This window comes from Nothoprocta perdicaria, unplaced genomic scaffold (genome assembly GCF_003342845.1).
Source record: "Nothoprocta perdicaria isolate Ctin4 unplaced genomic scaffold, notPer1 scaffold_1, whole genome shotgun sequence".
In the NCBI taxonomy this organism is placed as follows: domain Eukaryota; kingdom Metazoa; phylum Chordata; class Aves; order Tinamiformes; family Tinamidae; genus Nothoprocta; species Nothoprocta perdicaria.
In genome coordinates, this window is record NW_020454093.1 from 13,351,927 (window position 1) to 13,375,354 (window position 23,428).

Genomic DNA, 23,428 nt, shown 5'->3' on the forward strand with positions numbered 1-23,428 from the left:
GAATGCCTGTTCACTTAAAAAAAAAAAAAAAAAAAAAAGCCTCAATCATCCCCAACTGTGTCAATTATACATAGCATTACATGTAATATTATAGTGTATTCATAGCTGCTTCAAGGATCTACCTATCCTGGACTCTCCTGAGTAAAGGGTTGGGAAAAAAAATATAGCCTGCCCTTACTCTCTTCCACTGAAAGGTGAGTGTGGAGATGGAATCAAAAGTAAGGTGTGTGGGTGGTTTTTTTTTTTTTTTTTGGATCTACTCAACATTGTGAAATATCTTTATTTTACATGATCATTTTAAGCTTGAGTCAAGATACTTAAGTTTTCACTGCTAAACAGCAGCTTATTCACGAGTTAGTTCTATCTTGTGACTGTCCAACACATGATGCCTTAAGTCTGAATTATGGCAAACTTCTGAACAAGAACGCCTTCTAAGAAGCTAWCCTGTGGTTTAGATTTTGGTGATAGTAAAGGCTAGCAGAGTTTTAAGCTCCTCCAAAAACACTAAAACTATGTGCTGTTCTCTTGTGTTGGCTTCTTCATGGCTCCCCAGGAAGATGCTGAACATGTTAGAACCTGAACCTGTTCTTAAAAATAATTATGGACTATTTGTTCCTCATGCAAGTCACTGCATTAACTGCTTTTAYGAGCCAGTTAGCTGTCCTCTAATTGAATAGATATTTTTTTTCCCCTCCTGCTTTTAAAGATGCTAGTAAATAAAACCAGTTAAGTATTTTATGCATTTACCAGCCTTCACAGAGGAAAAAAGTGAACTTTAGAGCATTTACCGTAAGTCAGTTCTGCCAGTAACTGGTTAGGATTTTTGTTGTTTGCAASTACTGCTTTGTTTGCTCTCTTGGTAATAAATAACAAAAGGAACAAATAAAGAAGTTTTTAGATTCAGTTCTGACGATTCTTCTCTATTCAGCGGCAAGATGAGAAACATGCATGCTATTTTGCAGCTTATCTCTGCACTCTGCATTTTTGAGGTGGCTGCCTCACTTTTGGGGGAAAGCAGAAGGTAAGTGTCCTTGGTCTTTTGCAGGTCCCTGTAGTGCAACATTTCTCCAACACAGAGCATCAGTCTAAAATCCAAACACTTCCATGGRTAATCTATTTGTCAGTCTAACTGAAAGGGAGATGTCTTCCTCTCTTTCAAGAGGATCCAAATGGGACTTGTACAGATGTGTGGCAGAACAACAGGGGCCAAAGCTATCTGAGCATCTTCCAGCAGGAAGGTGGAGCTCAAGCAGCAGTTGTCTTTTATTGCATGCTGAGGGTGAAAGCACAATTGGTCTGCCTCACACCTTTCTGAAGGTGCTMAATTTTCTGTTGATGGTAGTTACACTAGTATCTCAGATCTCCTAGCCTACCTCTCTCTGGTTCTTGAGTCATACAACTCCTCTTTGTCCTCCCCTGCATCTCCTTCCCCACTGCAGCATCTTAAGGAGAAGTGAGGGCTTTAGTCCATATAAAAACATTACATAAAAATGCCAGAAGAGCTACCTGGTCTGACACGTATCTACTTAGTCTGTGTCTCACTTATGAGAATTATCAGTACTGAATGAAGTAGGAAGGATCCAAGGATCCCATAATAGCTGTTTGCAGCTAAGAATAAGCTTAGATGCCTCTGCTTTAAGACTGGAACTGTACTAGGAACAAAACTTAATGATCGTGCGTGAATGTTGTCTGGACAGATGTTTTATGTGCAGGGGTCTAGAGCTGAGGGTGGCTTTCAACAGTGTCTGAAGTACCCAGAGGGGCTACAAGCATTTTCAGAGCCATATGCAATGTTTTGCTTTCAGCATGGTGCTTTGGTAATTCTTATTGCTTAAACTTTTAGATCCAGCTAAAGCTTTCTGTTTAGTTAGAAAGAATGTGGTCAGGAGACATAATTATTATATGGGCCAGCTGCTTGAGTACCTATCCTACCACTGTGTGTGCTGCTGTGTTACAGCACCAGCAGTTGCAGCTTGTATAGGTGCCTTGATATGATGCTAGTGTGTCCCTGAAAGAGCTCTGCCTTCTCTGTTGACCAATGCTAACTACCAAACAATGTTTTTCATGTCCTGCTTGCTAACAGATGGTCAAAATGGCTCTCATCACTGCCACATCACCAGTAAAAGTGGATGGCAGGAACATGTGTAGTGCTGGACAAAGTGCAAGGAGTTCTAGGCACTGAAGCTGAAATGTTTGGGGTTTTCTTCCTTCAAAGAGCATTGTTCCCTGCTTCAAAAGTCCCCAGTCAGGGTTAGTAGAGAAGACATTTTGTCTCTGAAGTTCCTCCTGCTGTCAGTAATGTTCTTCAGTACTTGAGCTCCTCTCCCCCTGTCCTTTCTTTACACTGCACTTCTCTGTTGGATGTGGATCCTGGGCCACCCACCCCACTACCCTATGTTTTGCATACAGCAAAGTTTACACTTCCCTCCCAGCCTTGAGTTTGGGAGGTTTGCAAGGCCTGTCTCGTGACACGCCCTAGCCCCTCTTAGCTTAAGCCCTGGGAAGAGGGCAGTTCTGAGGCAGTGGGGCAGGGGGAAAGTGCTGGGAGCAGCAGTGGATCTGCACTCAGCCAAGTGCCTAAAACCCGGGAGCCCAGCAGCGTGAGCAGGGCCTACAACGGGTTGCACAGTAAGTGTGTGACCACAGAGCTGCTTAAGGTTCAATGACTGGAGAGTGACACAGGTCAACTTGGTGTCTCAGCACCATCTCAGTAGGCATGTAGCATTAACATACAATAAATGGCAATAGAAGGCTGAACAGACTGGTATCTTCTTTATCCAAACTACAGATTTCTCAATTTTGTGGAATCAGGTTACATTTATTTGGTCACCTGGCATATTTGTACAAGGGAAAGGGGTCAAGGAGTGCAGGACAAAGCACTGCCTGGAGAGAAAAAAAAATGCATGTATCAGACAAGGGGAGCTGCAGACTTACAAACACACTGGGCTCACAAGTTCCCACGGTAGAGCAGAGAACCCAGCATTAACCTGCAGCGTGCAGAAATGATTACCAGGTAAGGAGTGAATATTCCATGCTAGGCAAAAGAAATAAATCAGAGAGCAAAGCAGGCAGCTCAGAACCCAAATAATCTTCGACTTTTATAAACTCTTTCAAACTGCTTTAAAATTGAAAAATTAAGTACCCYACATTGCTTCAAAAGTAAGGCCTAAAAGCAGCTTGAAGCAGCTCCCCAAACATTGGCCTATGGTTTGAGAACAGCTTCAGTGTCCTGCCCAGCACTGTGCTGCACTGTTCTGTCTGACAGCTCTTCCGAGAAGGTTTTCCCCAGGATGAGAAGAGAGCCGAGCGCTCCGGCCCCCATCGACTGCAAGCTGAGCAGCTGGAGCGAGTGGGGGCCCTGCGACCCGTGCACGCACCAGAGGGTAAGACACGGGCGGCCACGCAGCCTCTGGGGCTGGGGAAAGCAGCACGTGGCAGCCCTTAATACGTGCCAAAGGTACGTGCATGATTTGGGGGAAAGCTTCAGCGTTTGAGCCATCACTACCTGGAGCCTTAGTAACAAGGGAAGGCTGCAGCCAGCGTACAAAATTGGTCAAGCATTCACAAGGTTTTGTTGATGGAAATATTTTTTTTTTTCCCCAGGCATGGGGATGGTTCTATTAAGAAATTTAATTTTTAATATTTTTTCCTCTTTGACAAAAATACTTAAAACTAGATTTTTGCTTTCCCAAAGGAGTTCTTCATAYGAAGGTTCAAAAACACGCAAGGCAGTTCCTTGTTGATTGTATCATTGTTTTGCTATGTGAAGCTGCAAGAATTCCAAGTCCCCAAATCACTACTAATTCCCAGGACCTTAAAAGTAGCCAATGCCTACTGGTGGCAGGTAAAGTTTCAGTGACGTCCAGAGGCAGATTTACAAATTATGTAAATTCATCCAAATGTATGCAGTCTATATGAAATTCAAGGGCTAGAATTACCTTCTAAGCACAGATTTGAAAGCATATAAAATCTGATGCAACTTTCTCCTTGGATTTCTTGTAAATAAAACAGTGAAAAATAAGCATCTCTGTATGTTTGCTAAAACAGTAATTCAATGTTGCTGTACAAGTACTTATTTCTCAAACAAAAATCTCACCGAAGAGCCTTTGTTCTGGGAAGCTCAAAGTTCAGCTGGAAATCCCTTATTTTTGGCTTTTCTTTTCTCCTCTCTAAGAAATGTTCATTCTGTTACTTATCTTTCAAGTTTCGGTCCAGAAGTATTGAAAAATTTGGACAGTTTGGTGGAAAACCATGTCTGGAGACCTTGAGAGATTCACAAAGCTGTAAAACCAGCCAGGTCTGTCCAGAGGCACCCGAAGCAGACTGTGGTACTGACTTTCAATGCGATTCTGGTAGGTTTTGTTTTCACACTATAATGAATTGTGCAGTCACCCAGCAAACTGCTTTTTATTTAGTTCTATGAAGAAGCTTAGCCAATATCCATTGAAGTCAATAAGAATTCACAGATAGAAAGGTATATGTTCAGTGCTTTGTTTATTTGGGGGGAAAAGCTGACTTCTTAGGAGTTTCCTTCCTTTCAGCATATCCATTCCACTAGGATAATACTCTCAAGTTTAATGAAAAATCAGTGGAAAAAAACAGAGCTGAAAGAACTTTGACCACAGTTTAAGTGGTAGGGAAGTTTAAGTGACCACAGCAGTTCTGTACATGTCTGCTGGAGACTGGAATGCCTCTGGATCCCCAATAAAATGTAAATTGGTAGAACCAGATATGAATATGTATTAGTGTAATCTTTAAGACTCCTCACAAATCAAAATGGATAGGACATATTAAAAGTAATAAAATCATTCTGAAAAGTAAAGATGCTGGGTGGATTCTGTGTCCCAAGCCATTGCCAATATTAACTGTATCTCAAATGCTATGAAGTCCAAGTAGAGAAATGAAAATTATAAAGTATATGTTGAATAGTAGTTCAAAGCCATTCTGTGGCACTCTACAGGCAAGCTGAGAGGAGCAATTGTCTTTTTATAAAACTAGGATTAAGTTTACCCCAAATCTTTAAATTATAGAGAAAAACGTCAGTCTTTCTGAAACCTACAGTGAAACCCTACCTGACCTCAACTTAACTCGTCACTGCTGCTTTAGAACACAACTCACAACTCAAAGTTCATGCCCTCCCAATAGCAGCAAATTAAACATCTCAGAAATAACTCTTTGTTGATAACTGACTTAATACTTTCCTGTACTCTCCTAATACAATTTTTAAAATCTAATAATCAAAGATGAAAATAGAAACAGTCAAAATAATAACTTCCTGCAAATGACAGCAGTTCTCCTGTCACTTAATTTTTTTAGTTATCCCAGTAAGCTAATAAGCCAATTTCATAGTATTTGTTTTCTGCAGTGCTGGGTACAGGATTCCATTTCCTTGTGACAATAAGGAAAATGAGAGGCAGATCTTAGGAAGGAATAGTTGGGGTGGGGGGCAAGTGAAGAAGGGGGAAGGTGCATCCCAGAAAACATCTATCTTAGAAAACAAAGTGGATTCATTCAATGTTTTTTCTTTGCTTAGGTCGATGCATCAAGCAGCGTCTTGTGTGCAACGTGGATAATGACTGCGGAGACTTTTCTGATGAGGATAACTGTGAGTCAGAGCCGCGGTCGCCCTGCCGTAATCACGACATTGACGTGTCGGAAATAGGCATGACTGCGGGACAAGGGTAGGTGGCCAGGCGAGGGGCTTCTATTGCCCCTGGTGGGACCGCACCGAAGTTCTCAGGGACACTATGTGACTTTGGAAGCTCAGAAACACAATGTGACTTTAGAAAAACATCTACCTATGGTTTTTGTTGTACAGATTGGGATGATTAAATACCTATCCAGACTACAAACACTAAATAAATCACTATGTTAGTAACATATATATAAATTACATTTATATGCATAAGCAAACAATGCTTATATATAATCTTTATCTTTCCTCCATCTTTTCAAGTGTCATAAAGACTTAGCTGCTCCCAATGATTTCACTAATGTACATATTAGAGGGAAAAAATGYGTCTTGATCATTTTACAGGACAGGCTCCATTGCTGCCTGCAATGTTTTTTTGGCACCAAATCTTTTACTTTCCCAGACATTTTCTGCTTACAGCAACTTTCTCATAAATCTAAACTGAAAGTGACTCTCCTGCTCTCAGACTCTGGTGGATCTCCTCTACTTTAAATAAAGCAAAAGTAGCACATACTGCCTATCTACAAATTGAATAATAACACAGCTATCCAAACTGCAACAGATTGAAATAAAAATATATCACAGCACCACCTTGTGTTTAAATAAGAGGGTACATTCTCCATTTCATTTAAATACTATTGCAAGAGGTAAAATGCTGCCTTTGTAACGTATGGAATTGAGCCAGAGCTATAGGCATTCTTAGACATAGCTACTTTATTATTTCTATTATAATTTATTACTTTAGTTTCTCATGAGAAAATGCTGTATAAAAATGCAGTTTTGACGCTGACATCTTTGGTGAACCGCTAGCTGTTTTCTATACCCCATTAGAAATATGAACATGTATCAGACATAAATATTATGGCCTCTGGAAAGGTCTCAATGGATAAAACAGATGTGGAAAGGCAACAACTAAGGGTGAAAAAAAGGAGAGGGAAAAAAAAAAAAAAAAGAAATTTCACATGAAGAAGTTGTTTTAGCAGTAGCTCTTGTATACGGGTACAGAGGCATATTGTTTGCATAGCTCTATGTGCCCTGTTCTCTGGATTTACTGCAATCCAATTTACTTCCTCTGCCCTGTCCCAGGAGATTCTGCTAYTCCAGCAGGTCACTCCCTGGAAGAAGAGAGCAGAGCCAGGAGGGGTACAGCATTGATGGGACTAGTATATGTTTCCTTTTAAAGTTCCTATCAGCAACAAGCTCATACAARTCACAAATAAGTAAAAGTAGCTGTTTCAAACCTAGGAATGACTCCCCCTTCTCCCCAAATATATATCATTTAAAAAACAAATGGTTTCCACCTCTTTTTAGAGACAGAAAATGGTTCCCACCTGCTTTTACGAAGTGCAGCCTCTCGTTTTTTCTGCCACAGGATCAATATTTTAGGGATGCAGCCCCTGGCCAGCCCGTTCGACAACGACTTCTTCAACGGCCTGTGCGAGCGCGTGCGCGACGGCAACACGCGCACCTACTACCGCAAGCCCTGGAACGTCGGCGTGCTCATCTACGACGTAAGYGCTCCCGAGCCGCCCGGCTGAGCTGCGGCTGCAGCTTGGCCTCCTCTCACAAGGCCCCACGTGCCCATTGAGTCAGGTGGTAGAAGCTCTTCAGCTTTCATAAGGCCTAGAGGGCGACCGGTTGGGTTATCCTTTGCATTAGCAATTACACTCAGTTGCTCCAAACCAGTCTCCATTGCATTTCACGCTACATTTGCACATAGCACATGAAAGTTGCTTTCTGGAATGTTTATGTAATATGTGTATRTAAATCTTGTTTCCCGTTTCACTCTAAGAATGATCTGGAGCCTATTATTCCCTAAGTGTAAGGGAATTGTTGACAAATACAAATTACGCTGACAGTGTTAGATGCTGAGCCTCACCACTYACTGAAACGTTGTCCTCACAGCTTTCTGCTCAGTTTTGAACTCAGCTTTGCAGGAGGAGGGCTGTATTTGTACTTGTTTTCATTTGTGAGTGCTCTAAGAAACATTTCATGCCAATACCAAAAACTGAGTATTTATGGCTTTTCCTCATAGCTTGCAAAAGCAGAAATAATTAAAATAGAATTAAGGATTGGGAGGGAAAAGGGGGAATCAGGCTWAGTGTTAGTTATAGCTGATGAATACTCCAAGTTAGGCTATGGTTTTTGATATTAAAAGGTGCTTCTAGTGAAAAGAGTAGGAATTTAATTTAAAAAATATTTAAAAATGATCTGTCATAAAGGCAGTTTCTGATGCAAATACAGATAAGATTTCTCTGAAATGTTATGTATTATTTCATCTTCATAAATCTTTGGAAGATTCTTTACTAGTTTTATCAAACTAAATTCAAGTTCTTCCACAGGGTGCAGCTTTTTGGCTATTTTTTTTTTTTTTTTTGCACTGAGTTGTAGTTTGGGATATTCAACACGTGATGCAGAGAACAAACCCAATTTTCTAAGGCTGGTTGCTCAGGTGTTTGGAAAACAAAACAAAATTTTGCTGTCTGACTACCCAAATACTGTGGAAACTCAGATTGCAGATTGTAGATTAGGAAATGTTGAGATTTTCTTTTTTGGGTGAAAAAATAATTTTCTAGTTCAAAATGCCATCATGTAGCCTTCATCAGTACCTTCTATGGAACAACATCAGTATTCAGAGAAAAACTCAGCTCTTTGTGTTACACTGCGTGTTCAAAGACTGTGCAACCAGCATACAAAGTGACACAGGTTTACATCCTTTACATCCTTCTGCTATGTTCATATCAACATCCATTTTATATATTTTTTGTACTGATAACATAGATAAAATATATAACTTAAAAGTGCTACATAGATTTTCTGATTTTCTTTTACTGTTGTTACTGCCTTTTTTTTTTCTTTTTAAACTACTCATGCAATTTTTTCATCATCTTTTCTAAGACAAAAGCAGACAAAACCTTTACAGCAGAGTATTACCATGATCGTGCAGAAATGATCCGAGAGGTTTACATAGAGGAAAAGAGAAATTTTAATGCGGGTCTGTCTGTGAAATACACACCTACTGAGGCAAGTGACAAAGGATCCGTGCAAGGGAATTTAACRTACTACTACAGCAAGAATTCAAATTTGAGTTCAGTCCTGAAAAGCATCACAGAAAGGGTAAGTTTGATCATGCTTTAAGGTAATGATTTTACAAACAGTAAAACGTACATAATGTCAGGGGAAAAAAAAATAATCTTTCTAAATATTGTAGTTGCTTACTAATTTTCTGTTATCTATTCACAAAAATGAAATGCTGGCAGTACTAGGGTTGGGATTTCAGAGGTGGATGGCTAAAAGCCTAATCAAATCTAGCATTGTTTCTGCTATTTCCATCAACTAGCAGCTGCCTTCACTGGAGCCTCAGCACTAGGAAGGGCCAGAGATCTCTGCTTTCCTCTTAATTATGCAGCTAGTGGACAAATTAGACCAAGTCCTGGGATAAAAAGTTGCCAGTGAGTAGGCCTAAAGGTAGGTGAGCTTGGAGAAGCAAGGTAGATGTAGTTAAAAGACCCTATCCCATTTTATTTGCTAGTACAGAAATAGTCTTAGCAGAATATATTTGCCTCAAGTAATTCAAACTTTCCAGTTTCTTGTTAGCCTTTTTTTTCCCCCTCTCTTCAAGCCACCCTTCAGAGACTAGGAGATGAAATAGATTTCTTGGAAAAGTAAGATAAATTTTGTAACTAGTTAGTTAAAATAATGCTGAATACATACACGTTGAATAAAATAATGTAAGATACTGGCAGTGTACTGATACAGGTTAATTCTTGGGGAGGAAGCCAAGATGTAAAAGTATATTGGAAGACTCAAAATATTTGGTCCTGTATCTCAGGAGGTTTTCAGACCACTCATTGTCTAGTGACTTGTAATGCAAATTTTGGCATCAAGTCCTTGCTCTGAGATCAGTCCAGAAACCTGAGTGGGAATCCCTCACAGGCAGACCTCTAGCACCATAAACTCCCATTGCTGCAGGCAGCACAACAGGAATCCCTGGCCCAAGAAYCCTGCCAGGCCTCAGGTGCCAGCTGGAGCCCGAGCAGCCTGGGAACATCAGTAGAGATTTTTGTACTGGCTGGTAGCAGAAATAYTGGAACCCACAAACACTTCCTCACTGAAATTTAGCTGTCTGCAAATTTCCAGCATTTCTAAACAACAGTTAAGTGGAAGGGTTAGGATCTCTTAAGTAGCACCACCTTATTGGTGGCCAATGGCTAAATCCCTCTTATTTACTTCCTATTAGACACTACAGTGAAGGAACCTACATAAGCAAGGCAGATGTAATGGAGCTTGGCAGCTTTGTTTACGGCCTTAAATGTTCCCATTCTACAAGACATCCTGTATCATATGCAGCAGAGAGGCTTTAGCTGAGGCTGATATCAAATCATCAGCAGTGTAATTTATGGCCATATAGAGCATGAAATTCAAGTCAGAATATACATATGGGTCACATGTCCCAAGGATTTTCTCCTAATTAATTTTCATCTTGTGATGCTGTTTCCTTTTTTTTTCCCCCTCCCCTCTTGATTGGAGCAATGCTCTTCATTCAGGCAGCCTGACAATAATCGAGAAGTGATTCCAAAAACAGCTAGCTTGGTTCTGTTCTCCTTGCAGACAAAGGCAAAACTCCAGCTGACCTCAGTGTGCAGGTCAGGACAGCTTCTGTTAGCTGTATGGCAAGCCATGTAGTATTATTTATAAAATGAAGTTAGTTATCTACTTGCAGTAGATAGTGTATTTACAGAGAAGAACCTGTCATCAAACAGATCACAAAGGTTTACTGAATTATCAGACAGCTTTGCAGTTCTGTAAACTACAGAAATTAGCTAAGCTTCTTCCTACTTCCTTAGTTAAAATTTAGACCTCTACAGGACAGGACATTTTATAGAACTTTCATTTTAAAAAGTTTGTCTCCATTCCAAAATATTAGCTTGAATATAGCGTTTTAAAGCACTGCAGTTTCTCTAAATAAAAGCAGAAGTGCTGTACTGTGTATGAGAGAGCACTCTCACCTCCTGCTTTCTTCCCCAATTTGTCCAGAACCAAACCTATCTGCATGTGAAAGGAAAGATTCAGCTTGGAAGATTCCAAATGCGAAGCAGAGATGTCCATCTCACAGACAGTTTCCTCGATGATCTAAACTTTCTGCCTGCTGAATACGATAAGGGGGAATATTTCAAATTCCTAGAAGATTATGGAACTCACTACGCGGTCTCTGGAGCTGTGGGAGGAAAATACGAGTTTGTGTACGTGCTAGATGATTATGCTATGTCTCAGTCAGGTAGGTATTCTCCTGGCCTCGCTCTGCTATACAGGTTAGCACTGTTGCACAGAGAATGCTCCACTCATGGCTATGTGGAGCTCTCCTGAGGACAGCCCAGTTCAGTGTGTGCCATCAAYGACATCCGTTCAGAATCACACCAGTTCCAGAGATGAAAATCTGTTTTCTAACCTCTAGCATCTTCAGTGCAAGTCTACATTTTAAGTATGTCACTTGGAGGAGGAAAAAAAAAAAAAAGGCATCTTAAAACTATTCAAAATAGTCACAATATTTAGTGRTGGGATCTGATTCACAAGAAATCTACAGTTTGTACAAAATCTGCCTAAGCCTTAAATTCATTTTGCCAGTCAGTATCTTCTGCAATCACTGTGAGGATGGCAGTGGCACCAAATAACAGATAAATTGAAGAACTTCCCAGAAATCACATGATATAGCTGATCGTGTTGGAATTGTTTTTATAGACTTTAATATTCAGACTGGAATTTTCCTTGCCCTGATTAAGATAGGAAAACAGTAACTTGATCCTCCCTTGTGCAGTTCAGGCACATGTGGTTTTGTGATGGGTTTAAGTGATCATTCTGAAGCTGATTTTGGTCAGAAAATAAATACCTGATGCATGAAGCATTAAGAATCATATTGCCATACAATGTTCAAAATATTTCAGAGGATATAGAGCAGAGGTGTCATTTATGCATTATATTATTATTCTTTTCAACACCTGAAGACTATGCTGCTCTTTTTTTAAGATCCAAATTTCAATAAGGTCTCTGAACAAAGAGTAAAGCTTCAGATCAAATGTTTGAGTTCAATTGACAGAAAAGATGTGGTAGAGTTAGAGAATAAAGGAGGATTGGAATTTAAAAGAGTGCTCGTAGAGATTAGTGGCGTTGATTAAGTGTAAAAGATAATCAACTTGAGTTTGGGAAACATAAGCTGAGAGAATTCAATAATTTAGCGCAAAAAGAAAGAAAATGATGAGCAGAAAAGACAGGCAAAATATTTACTTTAAATAGAAAGAAAAGTAGAAAGAAAAACATAAATGAGTTTTTGGAGGTCTTTCCTAATCACCCCATATCTCACTTGCCTTACTGCAGCCACATCAATCATCCTCAAATTCATTACATGGAAGAAGAGAAAACATAAGAGAAAGGGAGGAGGAAAGCCTTGAAATTTATGCTAGAGGAATAATATAATTACATTCTTTACAGCCTTCTGTCCCTGTAATAATCACCTAATTTTTTCCACTCCCAGGGATCACCGTAGAAGACGTAAAAAAATGTCTTGGCTATCATTTAGATATCGGTGCAACATATAAGGGATTGAATGCCAGTTTTAATATTAATGATAATAAATGCCGAAAGATTAAGATGAAAGACAAATGTAAGTATATCCTTATGCTTTGCTTAAGAAAAGCTGTTACCATTTTATTCTCTGTATAAAACTGAGAGGTGACTGCAGAAGGACAAGTCCAGCAGAGCTGTAAGCTGCTGTTACTCTGTGCCCCCTGTGCAGCCATTAGCAAGACTCRTGTATGTAGAATATGTAGGAATATGTAGGAACATTAAAGAATATGTATGTTCACATAGGTGCACATACAAACACACATATGCAACATACATGTACTCACAGCCAGCCACACAAATCCCCACAGCCACAAATACAGCACTCATGGAAACACAAGTAGCACCTATAGCCTCATCCCATTCCCCTCTGTGGATAAGATCAGAATGAAGGGTCATTAGTTGGATATATTTAAATATAGACAATATGAATTTCCCCAGTAGCTGCCTTAGACAGTCAGACTAACCAGTAACTGGCCCCTGGATCCTCTCGTCTCTGATTGCCACACATCCCCATGGAACAACAGGTCTCAGTTGGCCCCCAAACCTTAGGGCCTCCTTAGCAGCCAAATTCATGAGTTGTCTCACTTAGAAACACACGTACCCTGCCCAGATTTATGGCCATAAATGGCTCCCAAGCCATTTATCCTTAATATTCCATACCCACTAAGCAGCCCCAAGAACCTGCCTTGTTGTCAGCCTACAGAGCTGGTGGTTCACCCAGAACCCACCTCCTCTGATTAGGTTACGAAGGTTCCCCTGCTTGTTTTATTCCTATGTCTTCTTTTGTGTGCCTGGAGATGAACCTTTTACCACATAAAAACTGCAAGACAAAAGGAATGAAGCATTTACTTTTGAGCAAACAACACTTTTCAAGCTTGTCTAAATGCTGCTCTGTTCCAGTTCTTGCCCTTTTCTGGCCCAGCTCAGGTAATACAGYAGTATTACTCTTTTTTTCCTTCAGCTTTTTATCAAATGGCTAAGATTTATGTAACCTACCACATTCTGATCTACCCACTTCTTTTTGCCTTCAGGTACAGAGTTTTCTGATTTAACAGCAAAAATGAAGATTTCCTCCCTCATAACAACTGCAAGCAAAGACAGGTGGAATTCCACCATGACCACTAAGTGAAGGGTTCTTCTATCTCCTGTCRTTTTAAAGAACTAGACTAATTGTGCTAAAGTTGTATTTTTCACTACGATTTTTCAAATGGTAGGGATACGTGGATATTAAAGTTTCCCTTTTTTCCCCTCTCTGCTTTCTTTCTACAGCAACATATAAAGATGATGCAGTCATTGATGATGTCATTTCCTTGGTTGATGGAGGGAAGATTGATTTTGCAGTTAAAATAAAAGAAATGCTACTGCGAGGAGTAAAAACAGTTAACATAGAGGACTACGTGGAGTGGGCCAAGTCACTGGTTGATGCCCCTGTAGTGATACAGCAGCGGGTGAGTCTCTTCTATGTTAGGTCTCTTGCAGTGTCAAAAATCTTTTTTGTTCTTATTAGATGGAGGTGAGGCCTCAAGTTCATAAYTAACTTTAAGGTATATTCTTTATCTTGACAGATAATAGCCTTTTTCCTCAGATGTTTACTTTAGTGATGTTAATATCAAAAGGAAGCAGAACTACCACACAGTCTCTTATATATAGCCTATTTTCTTCTACAGCCTTTTCCAATACATGCACTTGTTCCAGTTAAGATGAGAGATGCTTATGTGAAGAAACAAAATTTGGAAAGAGCAATTGAGGACTACATTACCGAATACAGTGTGTGCAAATGCAAACCTTGCAAAAATGGAGGCACCGTCATGCTGGTGGACGGAGCCTGTACGTGCATGTGCTCTAGCTACTTCAAAGGAATTGCCTGTCAGATTCCCAAATCTACACTAATTAAAGGTTAGTAAACGTTTCAGGCAGATTAAAATGAGTATGACTATTAGTATGAACAGACATAGACAAAATTAATACAACTTCAGGATGTTATGGTACCCCCTTACAGCTACTGCTATCCAATTCCATGGATAACTGGTATGGCAGTTAATATAAGTTACCAGGATCTTTCCATGAGGAAAACACTTGGTCTCACACACATTGCTGTGTCTTAGAATGATGCCCCAAATTAAGTACATAGGAGCACTACTGAAGCATGATGAAATAATGGCACAGAATCAGGGCTGTAAACTGAGCTCAAGCAAAGACACAATGGCATAAGCTCGTTTGTCTTCAGTGTCCTGCAAAAGCACCCTGCTTGCTAACACACGATCACATTTCATACTTACTCTGCTAGCTTAATACGAGATTGATCCACAAACGGGAAGATACAAACGCAGTTCCACAACTGTTTAAAAATTTACTATGCAGTAAATTCATTCTCTATGGCCAAGTTTCAGGGGGCAAAAAAATATTCAATATTCCAGAATCATTCCTAGGGGGACAAAATTTTGAAAGCTCTGAAGTGTTGCTGGCACAGACCTTTCAAAAGTGAAGCCTGCGCAGATGGGCTGTAGGCTGGAATATGCAATGATCTGTAGAATCACCGTAGCTGAGAAAGCAAGAACTGAACCATGGTCCACCTGAACCACCCTCAAAAGAAGGTCTGTTTAATGATAGTGTTGTCCCTGCTCAAATCAGAGATGCTGATTCTGAATCTTAGGATCAGTTGCCTCCGACGGAGGCTGGAGCTGCTGGAGCGCCTGGTCTGCCTGCGTGAGTGGAGAAAGCACTCGAACCCGCGAGTGCAACAACCCTGCACCAGGAGCTGGCGGCAGGCCCTGCCAAGGAGAAAGCCTGGAAAAACGGCCCTGTGGAGAAGCAAAATAGTTGTGTGGCTCAGAAACGGGTGAGCAGCACCTCTCATGTACTAATGTAGTGCTGTTGAGAATGAGTGGTCAGACACTATTTGGGGCATTTCACTAACAATGGTGAAGATGCTTGAAGGATTTGGATAATTTTCAGCAAGAAGTTTTCTTCAATTTTGAATTTTAAAATAACCCCCCAAAACAAAGGGAAAAAGTATTATGAGGACTGACACAAGAAGCCTGCAAGTCCCACAGATTTGAGAATAAAAATCTTCTGGGCCAGGAGAAATGGTTTAAGTGTTAGGCTTGATGGGTTACTGTAACTTCCTTTTTGCCTAGTTAGTAACCAGAACTAGTTACAAAGTTAGTAACTTTCCAAGACAGGGAAAGGATCTTGTGCATGTCATCACTGAGACATCATGAGGGTAAGCCATCAAGATGACCCCCACCAAGGCCAAGATGCATATCAGAAGATGTCTTCATGCCAGCTCTGTCTCACCTTCAGTAGAGTCCAGCTATGTCCAGTCCTCTACTGGTGAAGCACCCTSAAGAGGACCAGGCACATGCTGACATGCAGGGAAATCAAATAGACCTAGCAGAATTACACATTGCTTTCAGCAGCATCTCATCTCAAGGCTGCCAAAGCTTCTCTCTTCATAATTTATTTCAGGAGTTGGAAAAAAGGAAAATGAGGAGATACAGTATAGAGCTTTAAAATCATGAGTGACATGAGAAAGACAAATATAAAAACTAGGAGATATTAAATAAAATAGCAGTGACATCTGCAAAAGAAACTAAAGAATGATCCTTCATAATATACATAAACCTAAATATGCATTTTAAAAAGCTCAGGGCAAATTAATTCAAGGCTCTCAAAACATGCAGATGGTGACACTAGGCCTGGAAGATTCTGAAATGTCAGTTTTGGGGGAATGGGGAAGTAATTCTGGAGAAGTATTTATTTCTGTGTTTCCCTGTTCATGTATATTCTTCCCCAGACTGCTGCCTGCTAYCAGAAACAGGGTATCCAATTTGCCTTTGACTGAGGCCATGCAGCTGTCCCTGTTTTAAAATTCTCATGAGCAGCTTGATTTTATTTCTGCAGTACATCACAGATATTTATAGTCAGCCACAAKGGCAAATAGCAGGATAACTATTCACGACATACATATTCATATATGTTTCCTCTTCTGTGGCACAGTGAAGGCTTTTTGAAAAAAATTATCCTAACTGGCTCCTATGATTTCAGACCTGTTGAGCACTCATTCTTCCAGATGAAACCCATGGAAATTACATACTCAACACTTCCAAAAGTCACAATACACATTTTAACTAATTCTTCATAAGAGCTACTACAACCATATTTAAGAAAAATTATTAAATATGTATTAATGCACATTACTGCATACTAAGGCATGAGTACTAATTCACCTAAAATTAGGGACAATATATGCAAATGTCTGCTTTTGTTGCAGTAACTATATGCCATCACTTCTTCACTATTCTTCCTTCTTTTTCAGACAACAAGAAGGAATTCCAAGCTGATTTTACAAATCAAAGTTCCTGCTGGACAGTTAGCTACCCAAAGCAGTGGAAAACCAGGACTCCCAAGCATCACAGCTTAAATCATCACTAATCAAAACAAAGTTATAAATCAATAAACATTTTACTGGAGGTGAACACCTGCAGTGGCTGCATTCCTTATCTTACTTGCCTGCTGCTGTCATTAGAACATGAATTAGCAATGGAGCTCCCTCATCAAAAGCTGTATTTTGGATATTTTATTTTGTATTTCAGATTTTTATCCAAAAGCAAAGGTACATCACAAAGGGATACAGAAGCTGTACTACTATAATCTTAGCAGCATTTCCAAAGAAATTAAGGCTACGGGGATTGTAGGGGTGCTGCTCCTATTTGTCAGTCTGTCTCAGTAACATTTTTAACCTGCTGGTCGACTGCAAGAAAACTGGGTTGCATGTGGGGAGGATGCACAGCTCTCACATGCAAAATTCCCAGAAGTTTAATGAAGGGAAGCAAGGGTTAACTAGTCAGGAGGAAGAAATTAGTGTCCCTCTTTTTTTAAAAAAAAAAAAAAAAAAAAAAAAAAGACACTATGCAGCTAGGCAGTAGGAGATCCACATAGAAGGCTCAATAAAATATATTTATTTTTAAAAGTTAGGAACTAACATCTATAGGACTGAGCAATTTGAAAAAAAAAAAAAAAAAAAAAAGACAGAAGCCACCAGATCAACAAGACCAATCTCTTGCCTCCTGTCTGGAGAAGTCCCTTGAAACCTTCATTCCTCACCTCCTGACCACCACAAATGAGCCTGAAAACATCAAATGCCCCAAAACAAAGCAGAAAAGCAGGAGTTCCCAAGGCCTCTTTGTTTTTAATAAAGTTTGGCTTGGTTTCTAYTCTCTGATACACAAAGTCTCCTCCCTCCTTTCCATGGGACCGAGTCACCCCCCAAACAGTTGCACCATTCAGTCTCAGCCCCCTAGGACAAGTCCAGCTCCACCACCAAGGTTCCTGACACAAGTAACAAACAGAATCAATTTCAAGACCCAAGCCTGCAGAACACTACAGGAATTTCTCTTCTGCTTTTAAGTAAATACTACTTTAGCCAGCACCTTATCTCCCTTGAAATTATTCTGACAGCCTTTGTCCTCTCCCCAGCTCCATCATTTAGAGGGCATTATATAAATACTCCACTTAAATCTAGATAGATTTCATTACCTTTTACCTCAAATGCCCATCAAAATATTTTTAAATAATATTAAGCTATTCAGACATAATCCATCATTAATGATACTTGTTAATATAGTTACATATATTTCAAATTGATCTTTCAAATCTATTCTGTGTTGCACAATACTGTTCTTCAGCAAAGCCTATGGCTGTCCTAGCAACTTTCTACCTTTTAGAAAATAAGCAATATATTTTCTTCTTACCACTACACTATTTTAGTGGGTTTTGCTGCTTATTTTGATATATAGTTTATTTGAATAATCAAAGTTTAGTTGAAAATCATTCAGAGCTTGCAATGTCATGCAGCCTTTCAGTGGTGTAGTCCTGAGATTATGAGGAAATCCCAGTTTCATCACAGAACGCAGCTCACATCCTGCTTGTGCCACAGGCATCATTTCCATTATTTCACTATCATTTGCATTTGTTCCCAACTGCTTAATATGCACTATTCATAGCGCTACTTCATAGTAGTTCCCCACTGCTACTGTCTTACTTAATGGAAACTCATTTATGAGTTTTTACTTAGTAGGTGGACAACACCCAAAATCAACAGTGTCCTCCCTCCCCAGCAYGCAGCTCSTCTTTCCTTCCTCTATCCTCATTCAGCTGACTGAAAGTTACCTCTCTTTAGCTCYCTTCATTAGACCCAACTCAGGGACATTTATGGCSAAATCTTCCTTTTCTCCTCCCTTTGTGCATAAAGTTGGTGGTAGCATGACTTGAATTCAACAGCCTACTTGACCAGGACAACCCTACCTTGCCACTCATATTCATTACAAGGGTCTGAACAACCAGGTGTTAGCAAACAGAAACACAGTCCTGCTTATTAGGCACAGAAAATGACTTGATTTTTAACCTCCACAAAAACCCGAGCAAGGAGGAGAGCTACATGGAGTCAACAATAAAGCCTAAATACAAAATTGCTCAGGGACTTCAGTATGAAAATACAGAACAAAACATATTTGCTTTTCTTTTTTTAATTCAGCCAAAGTTTAGTGAAAACATAACTATATGATTTTCTCATCAGCATAGACCTATTTTTTCATGATCATCTTAGAGGCCATAAAATGAATGAGCGCTTATTCACTGTCATTTGTCCTTCACAGTAGAGCAGTGTATCCCAAACAAATGCTGTTAAAAATTCTGTTAGGCCTCTGATAATATGCAAAACAAGGATTTTGCTGATATCTTTTCCTGTGAAGGCTGGATAGACCACATACACTTTCAAAAAAGGAAGTGCACAGTGAAGGACAAAGAACATTTTTGACTCTCCCTAGTACAGTACATACCCTTTAGCAGACTTGTAGAGACGGAGAGGCTGAAACTATGGTAAGTACAGAGCTCTATTCATTTACTTTTTATTATGTGGCTGCATATAATTCAATACTAAGGCAGTAGTGGATGTAACGATGAAACTTTAAACATATTTCTAATAACATGCAGTTTAGTTCCCTGCAACTGACTTCCTGCTTTTGAGGGTATGGAGAAACTTTTCAGTTTATTCATCCTGTCAGCCCCACTGGTTTGTGTGTGTCTTACTGTTTCTACCGCTCAAAACTAAGGAAGACAGAGCAGCTTATTTCAAGACTAAGTAGAGAAATTAGTTTATGTATTTTCATGACATTCTGTAGTCTTGTGTCAGCATGAAGCAAAGCAAGAAACTGGAATGATATAAGACATTTAATTACACTTCCAGGAAGCTATTGCACTACCCAATTTTGATACAGAAAGACTTTGTTACTAAAAAGAAGCAATCAAGATTTATGCTTTTTGTGTAAATTTTCTATTTGTTACCAGTCTTCAGAATTCTTCAGACAGTTCTTTAAAATTCCAAGCCTTTATATATGCAGGTGGTTTTTATAAGCATTATAAAAATTCATAAGTATTTTACTAATATTGAATCACTAATTTTAATGCAAGTGATACTACAGGTAAAAATTGTGAAATCTGAATGTGTTTGTGCTGGGGAACTATTTTAGAACTCCTGGAACAGCTTGTGTACGTTTATCATGGTACATATTCTCAAGARAAGCAATTTTTCCCTGCAGGTAATATTGCAAAAGGTGAATTCTTATTTGAAACTCAGTTTCGTCTCAACAAAAGAAACGTGTCATGGGAAGCTTAGAGGAATCCAAGCTATAAAATACACAGTTCTTGTGAGGAGAGGTTTAACRTTGTCCATCATAAACATGAAAAGTGACAATGTGAAAATAGACTGAATGTCAAACAGTTTGCACTTAACAAACAGTACATCACAAATTTTGGAAGGGTTTGGCTATTCTTTTTTCCATTTTACAAAATGCTCAAATCCTTCTCAAATCTGAAAAAAACCATTGTCATCAACATGTTAAAGTAACTTTTGGGGTATTTAAATGATAAATCAGCTATTTCTTACTCAGTTCTTATTTACTTCTGTTAAGAACACTCCCACCTTGCAGCATTAAGTACTCAAAAGTAAAATACTACACTTGATTACACCAATAATCCAGCCTAAATTTCTAGATAGATTTCTTCATCTATAAATGCTCAATTGAGACCTGAATATGGCACGATGTATCCACCAAGTTAGCATCTCATTGTGCTATCGCCTGCTGAGTTCCTGCAAAATTATTTATTTCAACTAGAGCTAGTCATTCAGGAGCCCAAATATATATATATGGAGCCTTTGTATTTGCAAAACTCTCCATTTAAATTAGCAAGGCAAATGCACAGTTACTCTACTGGCACTGTTCAAATGTCTAGCTCCTTTCACAAAAGGGTTGTTTGGAAGAAGTATGTAAATATGTAAATAGGTGGAATACTATTTTTACTGCTGCCAAAAGCAGCATGAAAGTAAGCAACAACTAACAGTACCACATTTTTCTTCAAATCTTGAAGCTCCAGGTTATCTCCTCTGAATTCAAATATGACTGACAATTCAAAGTAATGCAGACTATGAATTCATACTCATATTACATATCCCTGACAATGCCATGGAATTGTGTGGAAAGGAGTCCTTTCATCTCTGCATCACAAGCAACCCAGATGCCTCAAAGAAGCAAATCTTATTSTTTGATGCTGCAGGAGTGGAAATGAATCTTATGGAAGTACGAGAAGTCAAAGMAAAAAATAGCAGCAAAACAAAGCAACTGAAGAATTTAAAGTGAGAAGAAAAATAGGAAAGTATGATTTCAGGCAGCTTAAYAGAAGGCAGAGATCAGAGTGGTGGGGAAGACAGATTTATTCCTTCAGAAAGGACAGGAGAGATTCTGAGTGTGAAACTGGGCATAATCCAGCTGAGGATGGCTCTGCTTTAACTATGCACAGAAAGAAATGGAAGGAACAGAGCTAGGTCTTGCCGAATCTCGAGATCCATAGTAGTACAAAATCAGGGAGCTTGGTATTTAACTTCCAACAACCTAAAGGTAGCCGATTTTAAACCAAAATAGAGATAATGCTAACTTAAAAAATACTAGGACTAYAGTAATARTTGGTGGTAGACRCAGCTTACTGAGAGACTGAAGTTAATTACAAAGAGGSACTTCTTTTTACTTCAAGCCAAGATAAGCTGTGTTGATACCTGATCTTTAGAGAAAGCATTTTATATATGTCTACCCTCTTGTAGTGAAACTGATAATTCTTAGATTTACTATAAGACTGCCAAGATCCGTGCATGCATAACATCAAGGAAGCAGTGTAACATTAAACAGCAAGCAAGGTCACTTTAAAAGTTCATTCTAGTTCACTCACTTATTTCCAGTACAGGAATGCTCAATTCTTTCCAATATCTCAGCAAAGGATCCAAAATAAAAATATAACCTTAAATCTACATTTTTCATGTAGCTCAATTTGAAATATATTCCCACTGCCAGCATTTGTGTCACCTTACATGACCACAGGAAAAAAGKCCCATCAGACGCAATTCCAGGAGAACATCTACAGTGGGATTACTTGGTACTCTGCAATAACTCATTCACAAGTCAGTGCTGCAGTCCTGTATCCATCTTGGGAAAGCTCCTGTCTGCTCCCAAGCTGATCAAGATAAATATTCATGCCTAGAGGGATATCACAAAAAAATACAGCCCTTTAGAGAAGCGGTCTGTTTGAAGGCATGACCTGTTCATGAAAACTGGTGACACTTTACGTTGTGCAGCAGTTCTGAGAGCGTGGACTGAAACCCAGCACCTCCAGGTATGCTCTCCAAACCACCAGGGAGTCATGTCCTGCTCCATCTGTTCTTTAATGAACAAAAAGACCCTTCAGATTGTTTTTTTATAAGAGAGTCTAAGTACATAAAGACAAAAGTGGAACAAGGCTCAACCTTAGGTAGACCCAGACACATAGGATGCCATAGATGAAAAAGATTAGGTCAGAGACAAGGTATTAGGTCAGAGACAAGTATTTCAGTTTCCTGAAATGCTTATTAAGGTTTTCTATTGTGATATTTGTGTACTATTTACTTCCGGGCATTTTGAATGTTTCCCTTGTCAACCACGACTTATTTAGATCCTGAAAGGTGCCTATTGCAGCACCTATGTCCATTACTTCAGCACCTACCTCTGTCACAGACACAGACTTCTTAAAGCTGTTATTCAGCTGCTGCTGAAAAGCTCTTCATGCTTTAAGGAAATGTCACAGAGCATAATGCAATGCTATTCAGTAGTCACTGATAAGACCCATATCTCCATAAACCACAAAGCTTGACAAGGACTTTGACCAATATCTCTATGAACCCCAAGAAATGATGATACTTCCAGTAATAGAATTTCTCCTCCTCAGTGTGAAGGGCCAGGTCATCAGCACCCAGCTAATCGAGCCTCTTGTTCTTATAATCTTTATCAACAGGGAGGAGATCAGCAGCAACTAACCCAGCATCTAAGATTTTGCCTGGCTTCTATGGTTTTCTCTGTCTTTCCTTCTGTATTGCAGGGAAGGTTGTCACTGAACAAATTTCATCGTATGGAAATCCCTCCATAAGCAAGACGAAGTTGTGTGCTTAAAAATGCAGTATCTAGTGCAGCCTATGCTCTGAAACAATCTGAATTAGATTTTAAAACTGTAGCAATAAATTTAATATGGATTATGGGTCATTATCCAAATCTGTCTACCATGCCACTCATTRGCACAGCTGAAAACACTCTGGAAAAGGCACTATTCTCCCAAGCACACACAGAGGTAGACAGAATTCATTACGAGTTGAAAAAACTCAGTTCTGAGAGTGGCAATTATTGTTATGCATAAAACAGRGGCAAAATTGGATGAATTACATAGGCTAGATATGCAGAATCTACAATGTGTGATATCCTGACTTGTTTTAAACATAACTGCCCCACAAAAATAACAGTTTATTCATTGCTTCATTGATGCACAAGATAAAGATGTTCTTATTTAGAAGTTTTGAACAGGAATTTGACACAGTCTTTTTTTTTTTTTTTCCTTTTCCTGATCATCATGCTGCTTAATGAGAAAACACTAAAGGATCTCAGWATATTTAATATCACTGGTTTCACCAGAAATAAAACCAAAGTATTTCAGTGCAGTACATTAAAGCCAACTTTTGTATCTCAGCAGAGTACTATTGAATCT

General features: G+C 39.3%; 2 protein-coding genes across 2 annotated transcripts in view; both read left to right on the plus strand.

Annotated features, from left to right (window-relative positions):
• Positions 1-891: 891 nt before the first annotated feature.
• On the plus strand, positions 892-16,795 carry C9 (complement C9). The gene is made up of 12 exons (XM_026037809.1): positions 892-1,021; positions 3,266-3,383; positions 4,205-4,352; positions 5,534-5,681; positions 7,065-7,203; positions 8,591-8,809; positions 10,730-10,970; positions 12,222-12,350; positions 13,583-13,761; positions 13,981-14,209; positions 14,967-15,152; positions 16,632-16,795. The coding sequence occupies exons 1-11, from the start codon at positions 936-938 to the stop codon at positions 15,131-15,133; spliced, it is 1,803 nt and encodes a 600-aa protein (XP_025893594.1). The 5' UTR covers positions 892-935; the 3' UTR covers positions 15,134-15,152; positions 16,632-16,795.
• Positions 16,796-19,142: 2,347 nt separating this feature from the next.
• The window catches only part of FYB1 (FYN binding protein 1), a 64,007-nt gene continuing 59,721 nt past the window's right edge, over positions 19,143-23,428 (plus strand). The window contains exon 1 of the mRNA XM_026037820.1: positions 19,143-19,192. Coding sequence (XP_025893605.1) covers positions 19,190-19,192 — 3 coding nt within the window. The 5' untranslated portion in view covers positions 19,143-19,189. The remainder of the gene's footprint in view (positions 19,193-23,428) is intronic.